Genomic DNA, 21,829 nt, shown 5'->3' on the forward strand with positions numbered 1-21,829 from the left:
ATCATGTCAGGGTGCCTTTATAGTTGTGTTAAATGGTCCTATTTTTTAAAAAGTCCTTCATGTATCACCACTCCTTTTCCCTTCAACAGAAGGTCTGTTGCTCTTCCTTCTCTTCCCCCCCCATCTCCTTCCTCCTTTTTAAATTTTTTTATGTTTACAACTTCACAATTTCATACAAAATGTTAATTTGTTTTTCACAACCCAGTGTGTTTATTAATTTGTCAAGTATATTGTGATCTTTTCACTCCACTCGGCACATCTTTAAATAAATTCCCAGAGATTATGCTTCCAAGGGCCTCTCCCACCTCTGCACCCACGTTGAGAGCTGACCACGTCTCCTGGTGCTCAAGCAAGTTGCCCCCCATAGGTCAGATCTGGTCTCTCTTTATAAGTGCATTTCACACCATTCTCCCATTGGAAATCACACATCATAAAGGGAATTCGTCTACTATGCAGATACCCTGGACCCCACTCTCAAAGATTCTGATTCAGCAGACTGGTGTAACTCAGCAACTGGCATTTTTGCAAACTCCTCGGGTGTTTCTGAGGCCAGTGGCCTTCCGATTATTCTTTGAGAAACAGTGCACTCAGAATTCTACTCTGCCCCAGAAGTTCTGCCTCTGTCCAAGCTCAACTTGATGATATCAACTTGCTCACTGAATTCTCCATGCCTACCAGATACTCATCCTTTACCACCCACGTCAAGCCACCTTTCTCCACTCAGGCACCGAGCTTGTCTTGCACTCGCTGCCATTACTGCTTGTTCAGACCTGGCCTTCACTCTGCCGATACATCTACAGGAATGTCTGCCCAATCCTCCTTGTGCTGGAAACTGCTCTTCCCCCAGGGGGACTCTGTAGCCAATATCTTGTGACTGCCGACTATTCCCTCCATTGCCTCAGTGCCCTGGTTTGGCTTAAGTGGCCGATTAATCAGACTTCTTTCCTGGAGCCTAGAAACAGAATTCCTGCCTCTCCGCAGATGGGAAAACTGAATTGTGAGCAGCCATGTTTCCCTTGTGTTGAAGAAGCTGGTCTACAGAAAACCTTGATGAAATCTAGTAAAGAATGTAGCGCAGAGGCAATTACTTGAATCTCTGATTTCAGTTTTTCCTGAAGCCTCAGCTGCATCTCTTACCTCCAGAGATGCAGATGTTTGACATGCTTAAAGATTACACTCAACTTCTTCAGAAAACAAAAACACAAAAATACCCCCCCAAAACAAAAACTTCATGACTTTTTGACTGAACTATTTTAATTTTATTTTGTGTTTTGACTGAGCCATTTTAAATTGTACTTTTATCACTTGAAATTGAGAGTTCTTAAATTGTTAATAGCATAAAAAATTTAACTCTGTGTTCTCCCCAATGTTATTGTAAGTTCCCTAAATGCTGTTTCCACTGCTTTGCCTCCAGTTTCCTTCTCAACCCAAAGCAAAACAGTTTCTACCCCACTTTCCTCCACTGAAACAGGTTAAGGTTATCAATGACTTCAAGGTTTGAACTCCTATTTCTTTGATTTCCAATGATCTCTACTTGTATCTGTGTCTACAAGCTGATTTGAAGTTCTGGATATTGGTTGGTAGAATACTCATCTGCTTCACCAAAGAAGTGAAATCTGGGAATTATTCTACCCCTTATCCAAGATCTATGGATTGTATTTCCTAAATGTTTCTGCCACTTACTAGCTTTATGACTGAGTAATTTGACCTTTACTTAATCTCTATGTCCCTCATTTCCTTATCAATAAAATGGGGATATAAAATGGTACCTACATCAGGGGTATCTGGGTGGCTCAGTCAGTTAAGCGTCCAACTCTTGATTTCAGCTCAGGTCAAGATCTCAGGGTTGTGAGATTGAGCCCTACTTCGGGCTCCACGCTCAGTGGGGAGTCTGCTTGAGATTTTCTCTCCCTCTGCCCCTCCCCCTGCCCCACAAGTGCTCACTCTCTCTAAAATAAATAAATAAATCTTAAAAAATGGTGCCTATATCATAGGACTGTTATGAGAATTACATAGAATAATATATTTGAAGCACTTAGAATGGGGACTGGCACACAGTAAGCATGGTTGTGGATGTTTTGTAATTATTACTGAAGCAATCACTGAGTTTATATGCATAAAGGGATCGTGATCTAATTTAGATCTTTGCCACCTCTGCCCTGAATCACATACTACAACGAACTCCTAAGTATCTTCTTATCCCTATGCTGGTCTTTGCAAAGTTGAACTTCCAACTCCTTTACTTAGAACTCTTTAGTATTCTTATGTAACATATGAAAGTCAAGCTCCTAGATGTAACATAGATGGTTCTTCAGGATTTGGCCCCTCCTCTCTCAGCAAGACCAAAGTATTTGTAATTCCTCAGGAAAACTATCTTATGTCTCATATATATCTCTGTCTTTATTTTTGTTAACCTCCGGTTAAAATGCATTTCCCATGATTGGGCCTGGTTGCCTCCCATTCATCCTTGAAGACTCTGCATGTCCATAAAACTTCTATCCCTGAAGAATTATTTTCAAATTCCTGTTACTTTTCTAGAGATTTTCCCCTGTACATAGGAAAATCATTGCACCTGCCATACTGTATCACTGTATCATAATTTCTATTTATGTCTGTACTCCTCAGTGGATGAGGGAGAAAATCATAAATGAGAGCTCCATGGCAGTCAGGAGGCCCATGTTTTATTCAGTTTTTTTTCTTTTTTAAGGGAGAGAGTGGGGGTAGGGGCAGAGGGAGAGGGAGAGAGATAATCTTAAGCAGGTTCCACTGAGCCTGAGATGGGGCTTGATCTCATGACCCTGAGCTCATGACCTGAGCTGAAATCAAGAGTTGGACGCTTACCCGACTGAGCCACCCAGGCACCACATGTTTTATTCAGCTTTAATCCCCAGCACAAACTAAGGTACTTGGCACAATCTTTCTTAAACAAAGAAAGACATTATGAATGATTTTGCAGAATCAACCCAAGATTATGGATGAAAGAGGTCAGAAAACAGCCAAAAATGGGAAAACATTAGGAAAGCTTTACAAAGCCTTAATTTTCCATAATGGTACCTAGGTATAATATCAGTTGAGAATCATGCCAGGTCCTAAAATGATGCAAACTTTTTCTTCAAATTAAGCTAGAAGAATTTTTTACGGAAATTGATGCCTAGATTTATGGCTTTAAAATATTTAATTTTACATGTTATTTTTGACCCACCAATTTGAAAATTAGTAAGAACTCTAAGACCAAGAATCAGTTTGGCAATCCCGAAGGTAAATTGCTTTAGGTTACATGATGCGATAAATCAATTTAACTATGTGTGGTAGATGCAAAACAAAACACTCCATTCAGGAGTTTCCACCACGTGGGGTGCAGTCATACAAGGAATGGCTATCATATGGTTTCACAATTTATCTGTCTAAGCACTAAAGGTAACTAAAGAAAAAAAAATAGAAGGAGCATTTATTCTATTTGTTATTTTCTGGAAAATACTTTATGGATATTCAGTAAATGTACATCTGGCCCCAGAACAAATTTTTTCTGATACTCATATGTTTAATAGAATACATTTGCAAAAAGCCTCTAATTTCTACTTTGGCTATTCATCAAAAGAGATTTAGAAATCCAGAAAAAACTCAGATTTTGACATTAAATGGTTGTTTTGGTAAGTTCTATGATTACTCTCCCAAATATACACAGATAATTAAATTAAATTCCATTATTTTCAAATTGTTAAGACAGCCCCGAGTGGAGGCTTAACTTGGACAACTCTAATCTTTTCCAAATAAACCCCCTCCCCCATGATTGCCATCACATTTACAGTGAAATAATGTAGGTAGTGACTTGGACAGATGGAGTTTGAACTATATTAAAAACACAGAAATAACCTAATACTCTGAGGTCTATGTCTGCTCTGTTTTCCTTTGTGATATTGATACAAGATACAGATAAATTTCATGCTGAATGAAGTCCATTTGTTTACCACTTGACAGTGAATGCAGAACACACAAAAGTATACTACACACACCTTTAAAACACTTTATTCTTTTTTTTTTAAGATTTTATTTATATATTTGACAGAGAGAGACACAGCGAGAGATAGAACACAAGCAGGGGGAGTGGGAGAGGGAGAAGCAGGCTTCCCACGGAGCAGGGAGCCCGATGCGGGGCTCGATCCCAGGACCCTAGGATCATGACCTGAGCCGAAGGCAGACGCTTAACGACTCAGCCACCCAGGCGTCCCTAAAAACACTTTATTCTTTACTTAAATACTACCTTTAAAATCCTTTCTCTGTAAAAATATTAATGTATAAAAAACTGATATTTTGTTCACTTTTTCTTTCTCTCCACTTGGCTATCTACTTTCATTCATTCATTCAATCAGTTACGCAACACCTACCATAGGGCTAAGTGTTAAGCTGCAAAGATAAAAAGCACATTCTCTGCCCTTAGTGCACTTCTACTCCAGAGGAAGGAGGGAAACTTACAAATAAAAATGATAAGTGTTCATGACACTGTTCATGACGGAAGTGTGGACCAATCTCACAGAGGAGGAAGAGGGCAGGAAGAACTGAAGAGGGAATCGTTTGCTCAAGAGCAGAATATGCTGGGTAGGGACCAGTGGATGACATGACAGGTGCCAATGCTGTGCTCGCTCTGTGTCTTCTGTCTGGCCTCCGATATTTTGGTCCTATATTAAATACTGCTTCCTCCAATAATATTTTCATCATGATCTCACCAAATGCCAAATTATACATTACTTTAAAAAAATATTGCTGAAGCGGTAGCTAACTTTTGCCAGAGAGAAGGGTTTGGGGAAAGGATTTACAGCGAGGATGGTGGTTCAGGCTGGTCTCAGCAAATGGGAAGGTACCTGTGACACAGACAAGTGGGCAAAGTGAATCAAGATAGAGGGTCAGGAAGAGCAAACCAGGGAAACACCGAAGGGCAGAAGGATCTCTACAAGCAAAAGACACTCAATATGCATTTAAAATTCAACTTTGGAATCAGTATTTTTTTCTAGCTGTACGCTAAGTGCCTTCCTTAAAGCTGAACCTGATTAAAATCAAATCTTTGAAAAAGATTGCTCTTAGAATTATTTCTATAGTGTAACCTATCCTACTACCCTTCCAACACATATATTTAACAAACATATATAGTACTTGCCATACATAGTGAGAATTTTTACAAATAATCCCTCATGTACTTCTCATTAAAACCCTATGAGGTAAGAAGAACCATGAGAGACAATGGACTCTGAAAAACAAACTGAGGGTTCTAGAGGGGAGGGGGTTGGGAGGATGGGTTAGCCTGGTGATGGGTATTGAGGAGGGCACGTTCTGCATGGAGCACTGGGTGTTATGCACAAACAATGAATCATGGAACACTATATCTAAAACTAATGATGTAATGTATGGGGATTAACATAACAATAAAAAAAAATTAAAAAAAAAAAAAAAACCCTATGAGGTAATTACTGTCATCATAACCATTTTATAGATGAACAAAGTGAGACCAAAAGAAGGGAAATACTTGACACAAATCAATCAGCGAGTCAGTGGCAGAACTAGATTTGAACCAGTGGTCAAGCTTAATACAAGTTATTAATAATACAAGTTATAATTAATAATACCAGTTACTAACCACTGCAGCCTGCAGCCTCTCAGGGTCTGCCACTCCCACCTACCACTCTAGCACCTTATGAAGTAATACTGCTTTGAATTCAAAGGATGAATCTCCAGGGTGAATTTCATGGGAAGTTATTTATGATTATTGCTTCCTCTATTCCCTCTATGTCTTCTAGAGACCATCCAGGCAGAAGTGTTTTGTTACCCATTCCTGGGATGGTGCCCAACTTCCAAGAAAAGTACCTTTCTCTTCTAGAACTCACAAACAGTATTACAGGGATAGATTTCAATAATAATGTCCAATGTACAATTTCATGTGGTCAAGCTCTAATCACAAAAGTTCCATGTGGTTTCCCATCCATAGTCATGTTTTTCAACTCAAACATATGCCTTCCTCATTTCCAGACCCTGCATGGATTCTCCATACATGACCCTAGTGAAACTGTCATCATAATTGAATTTCTTAATACTGGATTCACAACCATGACATTAGTTAAGAAGCTAAAAATAAAAGCTGTGGCTAGCTCTAGTTTTTGTGTGCATGCATATTAATTTAAATCATTTCCCTTTAATTATATTTAACACACATTAGAAATTTGGTAATTATAAGAGACCTTTAATTATCAACATTCATTATTATCACTATTATTAACATACATTAAGCACCCACAGTCTGCTAAATGCTATACTCAAGATAAAAAGCATTAACCTTGCAATTCCATTGTGAGCAAGATAGAAGACAATCTTCTTCTTCCAGACAGAGAACAAAATTATATTTGCCTAACTTGACAAACAGCCAGTGGATGAGTCAGGGATAAAGCCTAGCTGTCTTAACCACTAGACAATTGGATAAACAAAAGAATGGCTATAAAACGCTGCCACTTTAAGCACATCTGAATCTGTTCTTCCATAAATGTTTTTAATGCCTGCATCAGATTTGTTGTGATGGCAAAACTTTCTGCTTCACAGGAATATCTAAATTGTATAAATAACCAAGACATTTGAGACCCACTTTACAATATACACTTTGGCATCAAATAGAATGAGACCATTTTTGGTGGAAAAATAAAGTGTGGTTATAAAATAATGAAATTATTTTTTTTTCTTTTTAGGAAGAGGCTCATACACTGGCTTTGAAAGAAGTTTCAGATAAAGATTGCCCAAAGCATTTGAGGAATGACAGCATCAGTGGGACAGAGGTATAAACTCTAGGGTGGTACTTGCAAAGCTAACATTTGAGTGACAGAATGAAAAGAGGCTATATTGGATTAAGACATATTTGAAGTAAAATGCTAGCACTGCTACTTAGTAATATGATCTACAGTAAATGAGTTAATTTGTTTGAGCCTTAGTTTCTTCACCTATACAACAGAGTGAATAAAGCTGAACTTGCATATTGTAATGGGATAAAATAATATATTTGAGTATATATAATAAAGTGTCTACATCTGACATGAACTTGGAACTGAGCAAAGAAAGTACCTGACTCCATGACATCCTGGGTACTATTATGTGGCCATCTGTTGGCAGACCTAGCATGCAGATTAATGCTATTAAAACTGCAATTAAATTGCTTCATGGTTTAAGTAGGCTATTGTGAGATCAGAAAATGTATTGTATTCTTTATATAAACCTTTTATAAGTAACCCCTGTTCTTTAGGCACAATGCTATGTTCTGGGTATGTAGAGGAAATGTGATCCACCCACTAGTGACTCAGAGTCTAGTAAAGAGATATAAAATGTGGAATATTATAACATAAGATAGGATTATAATAAAGATATGCTAGTGTGCATTGGATAGGAAGTAGTTAATTCTGTCTGTAGCAGAAAGGGTTTAGGGAAGGATTAGTAAAGAAAGAGACCATTACACTAGGGTTTGAAAGAAAACTGGACATGTACTAGGGGAAAGAGGGATGAATGACAGTTGTCATTCACCTGACAGAAGAAACAGCTGGGCAAGGACACACAGACAGAAGCACTGTTTGTGCATGCGAGAAACTACACAGTGTGCACGGTGTGCACGGTGTGATTAGAGATGCGCTGAACATACAGGTAGTGGTTAGGTTGTAAAAAGTTGTGCCAAGTACCCAAAAGTAAACCCTTGCTAATGTGAATAAACACTTTTGAACACCAAGGGTACCAAGACTATTCAATGTGGGAAAAACAGTATCTTCAACAAATGTTGCTGAAAAAACTGGATATCCACATGCAAAAAAAAAAAAAAAAGAAAAGAAGAAGATGGACCTTTACCTAGCACCATATACACAAAAATTAACTCAAAGTGGGTCATAGACCTAAACATGAGAGCTAAAACTATACAACTCTTAGAAGAAAACATAGGGCAAAGCCTTCACAACACTGGAGTTGGTGATGGTACCTTGAATATGACACAAAGGCACAAGCAACAAGAGCGACAGAGTAGACAAACCAACTTCACAAAAATGAAAAACTTTTGTGCACCAAAGGAAACTGTTAACAGAGTGAGAAGGCAACCTACAGAACGGGAGAAAACATTTGCAAATCATCTATACGATAAGGATTCATATCCACAATATACAGAGAATGTCTGTAACTCAACAACAATGAACAACCCAATTTAAAAAGGGGCAAAGAAATTGAATCAGTATTTCTCCAAGGAAGATAACAGGTACCCCTCACTTTTTGAAAGTTCACGTTACACCATTTTCCTTTTACAGAAGATCTACATTAGTACCTGTTTTCACCAACCAAAAGAAACCCAAAGAGGATTTTTGCTTTGATGAAAAAAAAGCGAAAATAGCGTTAAGTACTTTTTATAGCCAGCGTGCACCCCAAGAAGCTAGAGTGGCACCATGAAGCCCCTTCCCTGGGAACTACACTCAGCATCAGGCTGCCATAGCTTTCAACTGTGTGAGTATCTGTGCTTTATCATGATTTTTATTGTGTAACCGTTAGCAAGATGTGTCCTAAGGTATTAGAAAAGCCTAGGAGACATTATTTTTTGGGTGTGGGAATGCTCAAAACTTTCCCCCTATAAATTAATGGTAATTGCTTTTTGCACCCATGCCATTTCGGCTTACAAAAGGTTTTCATTGGGACACTCTACTTTTGATAGTGGGGGACACCTGTATATGAATGGCTAATAGGCACCTAAAAGGATTCTCAACATCCCTAGTCATTAGGGAAATCCAAATCAAGACTCTAACATGCCAATTCATACCCACAAGGATGGATACTATCTAGACAATAGAAATTAACAAGTGTTAGATTATGGAGAGACTGAGGACCCTTGTGCCTTTGTTGGTGAGGATATAAAACCACACAGCTACTGTAGAAAACAGTATGGTGGTTCCTCAAAAAAATTCAAAATAACCATATGATCCAGCAGTTCTACTTCTGGGTGAATACCCAAAATAACTGAAAGCAGGGTCTGAAAGATATTTGTACACCCACATCCACAGAAGCATTATTCACAATAGCTCAAAGATGAAGGCAACAAAAGTATCTATCAACAAATGAATGGATAAGCAAAATGCAGTCTATACATACAATGGAATATTATTCAGTTTTTAAAAAGGAAGAAAATTATGGCACATGCTACACCATGGATGAACTTTGAGGGCATGATGCTAAGTGAAATAAGCCAGCCACCCAAGGACAAATATTGCACGATTCCACTTACATGAAATAACTGGAATGGTCAAATTTATAGAAACAGAACGTAGAATAGTGGTTACCAGGGGCTGGGGGAGAAGGAAGTGGGGAGTCACTATTTACAGAGTACAGAATTTCAGTTTGGGATAAGGAGAATGCGCTGGAGACGGATCGTGGCTCACAGCAGCACAACAACGTGAGCGTACATAATGCCACTGAATGGTATACCAACAAATGATTAAAATGTAAATTTTATGTTATTATATTATTATTATATTATTATATTATATTATATTATATTATTATATTATACCACACTAAAAAAGAAAATAACTTTATTCTTCTTTCTCTGTTGATTAATAGGTACAGGGTTTTGGTCTTCTAAGATGAAAAGAGTTCTGGAGATGGATGGCAGATGGTTGCACAATATTGGGAATGTACCTAGTGCTACTTACACTTAAACATGGTTAAGATGGTAGATATTATGTGTGTCTTACCACACTAAAAAAAAAAAAAGAGTCCTACCAAGACCAAGAAATTTAAAATATATCCTGGAGGCATGGGAAATGGTCAGTTGTTTCAATGTAGGAGAGTGACCTGTCAAATTTTGTAAATAGGTTCATATATTTACAGGTATATAATCATTTTATTCACGAAACAATAAGGAACCATTTCATACTAGTAAAAACCCCACTGGACAAATGAAAGAACCCTTAACTAAGCAATGTCTATATATAATGAGACTATTCAAATGACATTTTCAAAAAAGATTTTATTTATTTGAGAGAGTGAGGGAGAGAGAAAAAGAGAATGAGCAGGGGGAGATGGAGAAGCAGACTCCCTGCTAAGCAGGGAGCGAGACGTGGGGCTCAATCCCAGCCCCCTGATCGTGACCCGAGCCGAAGGCAGAAGCTTAACCGACTGAACCACCCAGGGGCGCCTCAAATGACATTTTGACTCAACAAATGTATGAACTGTTGATAGGTGTTCTAGATATGTGCAACCACACTAGAGCAGTATCAAATGCTTTGGATGCTTACTGATGTTCAGATCTTCATAGAACATAGCTGACGGCCAAATACATTTTTTTTTTTTTAATTAAGAAGGCATGGGTGGTCGCCACAGCAGTGAAATTAAAGGCACAGGAAAAGGAGACAACACAATTTCTTTAGAAGCAAATCCATCAATTCTGACTTATGATGCTTAAGAATCTGCCTTCTCATTTTAAAGGGGAATAATCCTTCATGATTTTTGCAACAAATGCCATTTACCCATTCTTTGCTTAGAAAGGAAGGAGATTTGTAGGGAAAAGAGGGCTGGGAAGTCAGTTGGAAAACATCAGGGCAATGTCAGTCTGAAAATCATCAGCCAGTTGCAAGTTAAAAAAGATTTGCTAAAAGTAGCAATGTTTTTACTGGTTCAAGTCTGTCAGAAGGCTTTGGATTCTCTAGTGCCTCACACCAGTAACTTCAAAACTAACTCATTCCAGATGTCCCTATGATCATCTAATCAGACATCAAAAGCTGTATGGTGACAAGCTCACATGCTGCTTATGAGGACGCTGTATGTTTCCACAAGCGTAAAACACACACAGTAGCTACTTTTAAAATGTGATTCATCTAAATCAGAATTCTATTTACAAGTACAGAGGTATTAGGAAAGGGGCCACCCTCTTGAGAAAGAGAGAAATCTTTTAAATGTCTGTACAGTGTCATTCTATGACTAAAGTTTGAAAGGAAAAACCAAAATGAAACTTGTACTTCAGAAGAGTTTATGTTGTGAGAAAAAAGAAATCCCCCATCAGAAGAGATTTCTAAGAATCACACCATGCTCAAGGAAAAAAAAATCTTTTCCTCTGAATAACAATCGTTTTGCATCTTTCCAAGATAAACCCCATGAACTCTTTCCTTCCATGCCATCATTTTTCACTAAATGTCCACAACATGGAAGGTCCATCAGAACAGAGAGACATAGATATGGTCCATACCCTTCAGCTTTCACTTGAAAGCAACATGATCTACTTGTACTTGAACCTTCAGATTTAAGTTCTGCTCTCTTCTACAGAATTTAAGTGTGCTTATGTATGGGTGTATGTTTTTTCTACTGCTGCCTTTGTGTATTTGGCCTTTTAAATACACACACACACACACACACACACACACACACACACACCTACCTTAATATTATTACCCTGACCAATAAAAATAAACTTCGGTGTTTTGGATAGAAATACAACCTCATTCCATGAACAATTACAAATATTGAGGTATTAAGAGGAAATTTAAAGTTGAATTCATACCCAGCAAGTTAATTCACATCTGGAACCCTGAAGTTGCCAGTCTGGATGTTTCAGTCCCTAAGAACAACAGAAGTTCATATAGGATTTCTATTTATTATTTCCTTTTAGTCACATGAAATTTGAGGAAATCATGCACAATTTAAATAATTTACTCAGGATCACCGAGTTATTGCTGCAATCAGAACACAGGAGCTTGACCTTTAGAATAAAGCTACTTTAAACATCACCTTTACCAAATTTTAAACAACACTGTCAAATTACATTTGCCCACACAACTAACACGAGATGTTCATTAGTGTTTTCACTAAGAAACACCTTGTAAATGTTCCCATATTCTTGAATTAATTCACATACCAGGATTTTTTTTTTCTTCTTTTCTTCCAAATCACTTGAAACCAGAAGAACCTCTTAAAGAAGATAGAATAGAAGGAATATTTTGAAGGGGAAATCTGCAGATGTGGTAGGCATACAAGAAGGATGTCCAGACATTTCCAGTCTAATCAAGAATTTTTAAAATTCTTTGAACACAGTTTTTAGAAAATTACAAAGCTGTAACTGCCAAGATCATGGACTTTTGGATTCTAGAACTCACAGTTTTGTTGACAAAGACGTAGAGCTCAGATAATCGACTCCCTTGCATACATATTAATTTCTATTCTCTGTTCATATATCAAGGCATAAGCAAAGTTAGGCTTTATCATGTTCATCTCTAAATTATCAACGTTTGTTGTTGTCTTATAATTTCTGTTCTTTCTCAGAGCCAATTTCTCTGTGAAATCACTGCTAGAACTGTAAAGAGATGAGTAGTTCTCACAATTGAAACTGCTGACCTGAGCCATCAACCCACATTTTAATTCCAAGTGGAGAATTTGTGTTTAAACATCTCTCTCCCCTTGTCAACACAGGTAACACATTGTCCTAAAGCAGAAGATTCTAAACTAAAGCTATTTAGGGAGCAAAATAGTATGTTGGACAGGTAATTTCATGATTTTCACATTCTAATTCATATATTCATTCATATCTATAATACACATCCACACAAGCATGCACATCTCTACAAGATGTGTTAAAAGTTGTCGAATTCATTCTGTCCATCTCAGAACTAACAGTTTTAATTATCTGGTCCTATATTTATGTGTCAGGTGTTGGGGACTTGGATACAAAAATGAATATATTGACTCATGCCTCTGAGGAGCTCCGTCTTGTACCAGACGTGTAAATAAGTAGTTACATTTGGGTGGGATAAGAGCTAACAGAGATTCTGCACATGGGAATTCCCTTGAGGGGCATGGGAGGCTGAGCAGAGTGCAGACTAAAGGCAAAGGACACAAATTCTGATCCTTAAGATGTATTATTTGATCATCTGATACTTGCTTACAGATTGCTAGGGTTGTTTAATCGCTTCAGATTTGGTCATCAAAACCAGGCTGCAAGTTTCCTTAGGACAAGGACCATAACTTAAGTTCTTCAGATGGCACAGAGCAGAGGTCTTGGGCATCTAAAGGATTAATCAATTTATGTTGACATGGAAGCAAAACTCATTCAATTTTCTTTCTTTTTTTTTTTTAAGACCTTCCTTTCTTCCTTCCTTCCTTCCTTTCCTCCCTCTCCTTCCTTCCTCCCTCTCCTTCCTTCTTTCCCCCCTTCCTCTCTTCCTTCCTTCCTTCCTTTCCTTCCTTCCTCTGAGAGAGAGAGAGAGTGCCCAAGCAAGAGGAGGGGCAGAGAGAGAGAATATCCAGCAGATTCTGTGCTGAGCATGGAGCACCAAAGCAGGGCTGATCTCAACCCTGAGGATCATGACCTGAGCTGAAACCAAGAGTTGAACACTTAACTGACTGAGCCACCGAGGTGCCCCCTTTCAATCTTCATTACAAGCAGATCAATTTAAACAGCAAAAGATGACATGTCATGGTTATTTTTTTAAATTTTTGAAACTAACCTCTGAATAGAGGTCCTTCTTTTAAACTTTCAGTTCTGGACTAGACCCAAGAAGAATGATCGGGGAGCATACACCTAAACAGGAGTCACATTTCCCAGATTCCTTTATTATTCATGGTACAGACATTCAGACAATCCAAATTTGTTTCACCAGCTCCTGTAAGATTTGGTGAAAAATTCTGTTGCAGAATAAATTAGGCTTCTGGATTTTCCCCACCTGGAACTCAAGTCTTATAAACATAACTGCTTCAGAAATTAAGCTGCCTCAACTTGCCAAACTAAGTAAACATTTGGCCCCATGAAATATTGGATGGCAGTGTTATCTCTTGAAAACAAAGTCATATAAAAACCATTGTTGCAATGTGTCGCCAAGCTTTGGTCTTATCAGCACACAGCGTGAACAGCTGGAGTTACAAACACCAGGACTACTATTAAATCACTGTGTCAGGAAGGGGGAAAAAAAAAAAAGAAAAACCTTTTGTAGGCTTCAGTATCTCTAAATAATGCAATTATATATTACATGCTATTTCTTCCTCCCTTTTACTCATTGGTATCATCTCTCCTCATTGGAAGACAATGAATAGAGCCTTCCTTCCAATCTACATCCCTGTCTACAACAATTAATTTATTTCAATGTTTGTATAGCTACTTAATTGTATATCTAAGGGAAAGAAAAATATGATTTGGTTATTCAAAATTTTTAAGTTTCTATGTTGGGTTTTGACAGTTAGCAACCCACAACCAAAAGTCCTCTCACATCTCTCAGTGACAATTTGATGATTTTAATCCTAAAAGCCAAGCCACTTAAATTTCTCTCTAATATTTCAATGATTTCTTTCATGGATCTGAAAATGTTTAAGCCAAGATCAACACTGATGATGATTTCAATGTATGTGACACACAAAGGAAAATTTCTCAAATCAATGTTCCATCATATTATCTGCAAAACACAAAGAAAACGTTCATTCCAAACGCTATTCATTGGAAATGCTTCCTCCCACTTGAAGCTACCTGCCACTATCTTTGCTGATAAAATAGGAAAAACTACCAAGAACCATCTCATCTCCCTTAACATGCAAGACCACTGGAAACACTTCTCCCCAGGGTGTCTTCCCTTTACCTCCAATCCTACTCTTGCTGAGAATCAGTTGCTACTCACTAAAGAGTTATTGCTGAACTCTCAAAGCAGCAATTCAAAACTTCTATTCATCCTTACATCTTGAGTTTATATGCTATGTGTTGGATAGGCAAGGTGATAATAAGATGAAATAGCCTTAATTATTCAATATTTGGGGGGTGGTGTCAATTCCTACTGCATTCTTAATCTCTATCATTCATCAAATTCTGAGGATTGACGGCTTTCCCACGTTGTTTCATCCTAAACCTGCAAACAAGTAGTTCTTGATCATTGTTTTCCTTTTAAAATTTGATAAGATTGAGAGAGTCTCAAAAAAAAAAAAAAAAGTAATAGAGTCTCCTTCACAAAAAAAAAATGCATGCACGTGCAACGGTCCACAGCATCAAACTTCAGAGTTAACAGACCCTCTGACACTCATTCATGGACTCCCAATCTAATAACCTAAAGTATTGCCATGTTATTTTTAAAAAAGAAAATGTATATGTTGTGGATATGAACTTTTAAAAGACAGACCAATATTTTCTTAATTTATTTTGGTGATGCAAGACAAGTAACAGTTTTAGAACAAACAAAGTCATTTACTATCCGAGAACAACCGCAGCATTATAATTTTCAGGAATCCACTTTTTAATTTACTCGCCCTGCAGGATCATTTTGCTTTAGGGGTTAAATGTGAAACTATAAACAGTCATTAAAACACAAAACAACCATAGTAGTTAACCGGATATTAAGAAAAAAATCACATCTGTTTTAGAGTTCTCTTCCACCCACAAATTCGGGAACATCAATTTCAAGAACCTGGTTTTATGGCATGCCCTTAAGCCAAGAACACCAGGTTACAATCAAGGCAGGGGAGGTAAGACATCCCATAAGCAGACTCCCACTATTACATCTTGCCCCTAGGATTCCCTTTCTTTAATTCAAAAGCAGTCAGTAGAATTGGATTTTCTATTGCCTTGAAAGATAAATAGTCATTACGATTTGCACATTAATAATTATGCTATTCTGATTAACTGATGGGTTTATGAAAAGAGGAAGAAAGAAAATAAATTTCCATGCTGTTTAGCTGGTGGTACCCTAAGTAACAAAGAGTGAGATTTGGTGGCTTTTCAATACACAGAATCTGAGACTTATAGAGAATTTGATTTTTCTAATTTGAACTCTTTTTAAAACTTCACCTTATCTGAGGGTGTACATCTTAAATAACCAATTTGTAATAATTTAACCAGCCAGAAAACAAGTGTAACTTCTCCAACTTTTCACAAACATGCATCTCTGGGCATCAGAGAAAGTTCCTCCTGCTATAATAAGCCTAATGAAGTGCAAGTAAAAATAACAGTCATCAACTGTGGTTTTAAAGGCAATATTTCAACATAATCAAATGTGTCAAATATTCATCCTTCAAGCTTTTTAAGCTGTGGGTTATAAGTAAGTTTCATTTCTTGGGAATGACTGAACATAACCCACTTGGGGCTCTGCCATCTGTGAATTACTTACATGTGAACACTCTGTTTAAGAGATGGAAATTTTGATTGTTTTTCTTCCTTTGGATATTGAAATGCAATGCAGTTGAACAGAGTTTTTAAGCAATTATTGTTCATGTTAGTTGCACCATGGCTGAATTATCACATACTCCCCATATTCATCATCACTTATTAATTCATGGGCATCAAATATGGTGCAGCTGAAGTTGTGGAGGAAGCACCAAGTGGAACTATGGAATCTGAGAGATGGGAAAGAATCTGTAGTCTCCAGTTCTGTACTCCCTGGGCTCAGGGGCTGGCCACACAAACCCCTCTCTGCAGTGTGCTCCGGTGTGAGAGTTGTGGTTGTGTTCCCATGGTTTCCTTGAAAGGCCGTTCCTCTTATCGCTGAGCAAACAATGAAAGTGACTATGGGGCTATATGTAGGGTGCCACGTAATTTATCATTCGTGCATGGACACCTCTGAGAGTTAGTGGGGACACTATTAATAATTATGCCAGAACAACAGGCATGAATGAGGACTGCCCCAGGCAAACCTAATCATACTGTTACCCCAGAGATGATATGCAACTCAAAGAACTTCTCCCAAGGGTCTCAAACCATTTCATTAATGCTATATCCAATTTTACTTCTGTCTAGAGCTGTTCTGTCCAATGGAAATAGAATGTGAGCCATAGATCTAATTTTAAAGTTTTTAGCAGCCATGCTTTAAAAAGAAACAGGTGAAAATAATTTTGATAATTTACTTAACCTAATATACCATAGTCTTATCTCGATGTGTAGTCAACATAAAAGTTATTAATGAGGTCTTTCATATTACTCTCTTTTTTATATCTCAATCTTTAAAATCCATTATGTATGTTACACTCGAATTACATTTCTAGTGCTCAATAACCACGCGTGGCCATGGCTATAATATGGGACAATGCAGTCTACATAGTCCATGAGTTAGGATACGCAGGAATAAATGAACAGAATCATAATACACACACACACACACACACACACGTATTTTTCTTTTGGGTAAAAACAGACTCAACTAAATGTCCTTCTTTTCTAACTTTGCCTGCTTTTCATAGCACAGCAGTTAAACTATCTGTTTCCTGCCTGAGGTGAACCAGACTTTGGAGCAGATACAACTTTACCTGGTAGTTGTTTTGGGGAACAGAGAGAATGGCCAAATTAGAAAAGGTGGGTAAACTGCTGAGAAATTCTAGAACTTTTCCCAGACTAATATGTGCCTGCATTCCTAAGTCTAACACATATACAGTGAGCACCCTCCATGTACTTGGCACTAGAAATAGAAAGATAAATAATAAGCACAATGTTTGCACCTTGGACTGTTAAGGCTTAAAGTTTGCTTGGACATTATTTTACAACTGAAAAAGGAGAAGGCTAGGACGTGCCAGTGTTCTGTGGCAAGTCAAAGACCAGAGTCCATTCTTCGGGGTCTGCATTTCATCAGCCACAGAGAACACTGAGGAAAGGAAGAAATGTGTTTTCCTTTTTACTGTTCATACAGACAGACTCAGCCACTGCTTGGTAACTTGCATACGGTTAGGATTTGGGGAGCCAGCCTTTCTTCTTGAATCAGGATTTGCATCTTTGCTAGCAATAATATACTCCCTCACCAAATACCTCAACTTAGAATTCAATGGTATCCTAGTTTGGTAAGAATATGTAATCTATCAGAAATATACTAGTCCTCATTTCCTGTAGGGAAAGCCGTATTGAGTATTTTCAGTTAGTCTAAACACAGAATCTAAGTGATAAAAACATTGAACTAAATACTGGTGATTCTCTGCATGTAAATGATGACAACACAATCAGATACACTCTGACTTGGAGTATACTGACATTGTAAAAATAAGCAGTAAACTGTAACTTTTCTCATTTATATAGCTTCTCTTCCTTCAATCCAATATACTTGGGCTTCACACAGTCTCAATCAGGGTGTTAAATACTGTTTCTGTTTAAACTCACCATTAAAGTAGAACCCATACACCTGATTTTTATTAAAGTAATGTTCCATTAAATATGTTTCCTTAAAAGGATGGTGGGGAGACATTACATCTAAAATACTATGAGGACACTTGGGGCGCCTGGGTGGCTCAGTCGTTAGGTGTCTGCCTTTGGCTCAGGTCATGATCCCAGGGTTCTGGGATCGAGCCCTGCATCGGGCTCCCTGCTCAGCGGGAGGCCTGCTTCTCCCTCTCCCACTCCCCCTGCTTGTGTTCCCTCTCTCGCTGTGTCTCTCTCTGTCAAATAAATAACTAAAATCTTTAAAAAAAAAATAAAAAAGAATACTATGAGGACACTTGCTTCCTTGTTTATAGAAAGAAATATGCTAAAATACTGCCACAAACTTATTAGTAAATACTCAATGGTTTGGTATAGTGACTCCTAACTCATATACACTGGCACTGGTTCTTGAGAAGAACCTTTTATACCAAACTGGTGAGAATCCGGTTAGTTCATTCAGCATCCTTATATAACTCTAAAATATTGCTTTTTTTCTTAAGGCACTATAGACAGTGAGACTTAAAATGGGGAAGAGCCTTGCTTTTAGGAAACTTTTAAATATGGCTACATTATTGAAGATCACCTATTGCAAAAATATATACCCATTAACCAAAACCTAACTCTCAGGCTATTTCCAAGGATGGACCACAGTCACAACTCTTCCAAGTGACTCAGGATTTATCAGAAAGATCCGACAGTACCATATGAAAGGAGGACATCATCTCTTCAGGATTCATTTTCCATTTAACCCATCAGCTATAAGTGCGTCTTGTTATAAGCACTTCTGGTATATAATTTTATTTTTCTGTCGTTTGGATGTTGAGTTCTAGAAACCCAGTACCGGCACCACATTTACATGGTATTGGTATCTTGAAACTCTATGACCATTCACCATGGCAGGACTTCACAAAGCCCTGCATTAACACAATGAAGATATATAAAATGATATCCTTGGGCATCACTAAAACAGGAGGATGGAGGAAATTCAACAGTGTGGTGTGCTGGTTAAGAGCACGGACTTTGGAGCCAAACCACCTGGGTTAAATTCTCGACTGTGTCACTTACTAGTTGTGACCTCAGATAAACTACTAAGCCTCCCCCTGCCTCAATGGCATTATCAGTAAAATGGAGGCAAAAATTTGGTCCCACCTTGATGTGGAAGTTTAAACGACTTATTGTAAAGCACTTAAAAGAGTCCTTGGCACATAATCAGTGCTATGTAAATTGTTAGAATATAAGTTCTAGTGATAGCTCATAGTTGCTATTACTAATACTACATGTCCTATCAAACACTCTCTAATGATCAACTTACTTAAGACTGTGAAGTCCCGGTTAGTCTATGGGTAAGGCACTTTGATCTTTCATTAGAAAGGCAAACTGCAGGATACCTACTAGAATAACAGGTTTCAGACTCTGGCCACTGGGGTGTGAAGCACTTGGCTGGGCATCAGCAGGTGGGCCTGGCGCTGGGTCACTGCTTCTCCTCACCAGCAATGGAGTGCCTGTAGGACAAAATAAGAGGTGAGAGGTCAACAGAACCCTGGGGAGAAGAGAGTGCATGGTACAATGCAATTTAATTAAAAAGGTTTACAACATGCTTTTATGTAAAAACATTCTATTTCTAAGGATGCTTGTAAATTAATCCATTTAATGATCTTTTGTCATCTATTTACAGACTGACACATAGAAACAAAATCTTTCAACTCTCATCCTTTCCCACCTGCATTTCAAAACAAGTCATTGTACTTAACCAAAAACCATTAGGCAATGCAGAAGTTGACAGTGTGCAACTGCAACTGATCTAGAGAATGTATCTGAGTATTAAAAAGAATGATTATCCAGCAGACAAGTGAAGAGGTTCACACAGTCAGTGCAATTTGCTATTCAGTAGAGCTAGAAGTATAGTTATTGCTGCCATTTGGTGCTTCCTAAATCTTTTGAATAATGATATACACTGAAATATATTATTTGCTGGGGTTATAGCATTAATGTCTATTTAAGTACAGAAAGAGATTGGCTCCATTCTCTTCCTTTTCTCCCAAAGTCGATAAAACTGATAAGGAAAATAAGTTAGTTCTTCTAAAAATATATCTTGATTTCTTTTTAATATAATGAAAGCTTCCACTATTAAATATTTGAGCCAGTTATTAAATTCTGAGAAAAGATCATACTATTAGAAAGTTCAAGTGAAATTCAACCTTAACAGAGCTGGTGACCTAACTAGTCTGCCTGCAATTAGGCCTAAAATAATTTGTTTCATACAAAATTGGCCACTGTAAAGGAAACTCTCAAAAAAGTCCTTTTGTGGTCTAAAAATTGCTCTCATGTAAAAATTAACTTTTTATTTGCATGCTGTGGGGAAAAAGTGGGAAACAGTAGAAATGCAATTCTCCATTTATCAATATTCTGCAGAATCTTCCCCAACTCTCTCGAGCTATTGCTGCTTAAAAGAACATTTTTTCATATTTCATTTTATATGGTACAGTTACAAAAAGTGAATCCATTTTGAAATTATTTACAAATCTGATTTTTATATGTGCTCCAACATTTTTATTCTGTGTACAAAATATAGATGCTAATACCTTCCATCTTTGTTCAGACTCTTCTTATCCTTGTTGCTTTTTAAAAAATAACTTCTTTTATAATAGGAAATTAACATGCTACTGAGGATGAAACACTAACCAAAAGGTATTATAAAGTCCAAGTTTACGGTCCATTATTTCTTTTTTATTAATAAACATTTCACTACATTATTCCCTAATTCCTCCATTTCCATCTAAAAATTTCTTAAGCAAGTGACACAGCAATGGCTGTATGGCTGGCAACTCTCTTGAATGAGACATTAAAAGAAAATACGTAGAAGAGAAAATATCATAAAAATCTCAAGACAATAGGGTCCCAGTCCTGTACCACTATTTCCCCTGATTCATGTGATCTGAATTACCGTTAACATAAAGTGGACACATCAGTCTAAATGTGATATCCTCAGAAGCAACCTATTATCCTAAAAATTAAGATGAGAATGGGGAAAACTCTATGAAACTCCAGTTAGTTTCTAAACATTTAACCCAGACTAGGACATTGCATGCCAATGATCTAAAAACAAACAAAAGCAAGTAGAACCAGCATGGGACACCAAGATCCAAAAATAAGTTGATTCAGAGGCACAGAAATGGAAATTTTAGTGATTGACAACTGTACTGTTTTTTCAGCTGAGTCATACACACATATATATGAATATATACAGAATATACGTGTGTGTGTGTGTGTGTGTGTGTGTGTGAGAGAGAGAGAGAGAGAGAGAGAGGGACCTGTTACTTTTCCTGGATAATAAATATATTTTTCTTAACCCTAGATAATTTTCCTGCAACTCTAAGGACATGGTTATGACTCTTCACTTACCATTAAAACATCTGTTTTAATAACAAAATGCTAAATTATTTAAGACATAATTCGATGACAATATGAATTTGAGTTTGAGCATTCAATCAATAGGCCATAATATTACAGTGTGTCTCCCAGAACAAGATAGCTCAGGTTTGTACCAGTGTACCCATTATTTGGAACATTATCCAAAAAACAAATGAAGGTGGCTAGACCTTAAACATACTCCCAACTCATCTGGAATAAGTTTTGTTCTTCTCTACTTTTTCTGGATTCCACACTTGAATGTCTCCTGTTGAGTCACCTTCTAATTTTCCT

The 21,829-nt window shown here is 37.5% G+C and overlaps 1 protein-coding gene across 1 annotated transcript in view; it reads right to left on the reverse strand.

The window, feature by feature from the left end:
- PARD3B (par-3 family cell polarity regulator beta) overlaps window positions 1–21,829 on the reverse strand; it is a 999,887-nt gene that overhangs the window by 514,170 nt on the left and 463,888 nt on the right. Inside the window, exon 4 of the mRNA XM_032403913.1 lies at window positions 19,520–19,629. Within this exon, the coding sequence (XP_032259804.1) occupies window positions 19,520–19,629 (110 nt within the window). The remainder of the gene's footprint in view (window positions 1–19,519; window positions 19,630–21,829) is intronic.

The sequence above is a fragment of the Phoca vitulina genome, unplaced genomic scaffold, assembly GCF_004348235.1.
Source record: "Phoca vitulina isolate PV1807 unplaced genomic scaffold, GSC_HSeal_1.0 scaffold1, whole genome shotgun sequence".
NCBI lineage: Eukaryota > Metazoa > Chordata > Mammalia > Carnivora > Phocidae > Phoca > Phoca vitulina.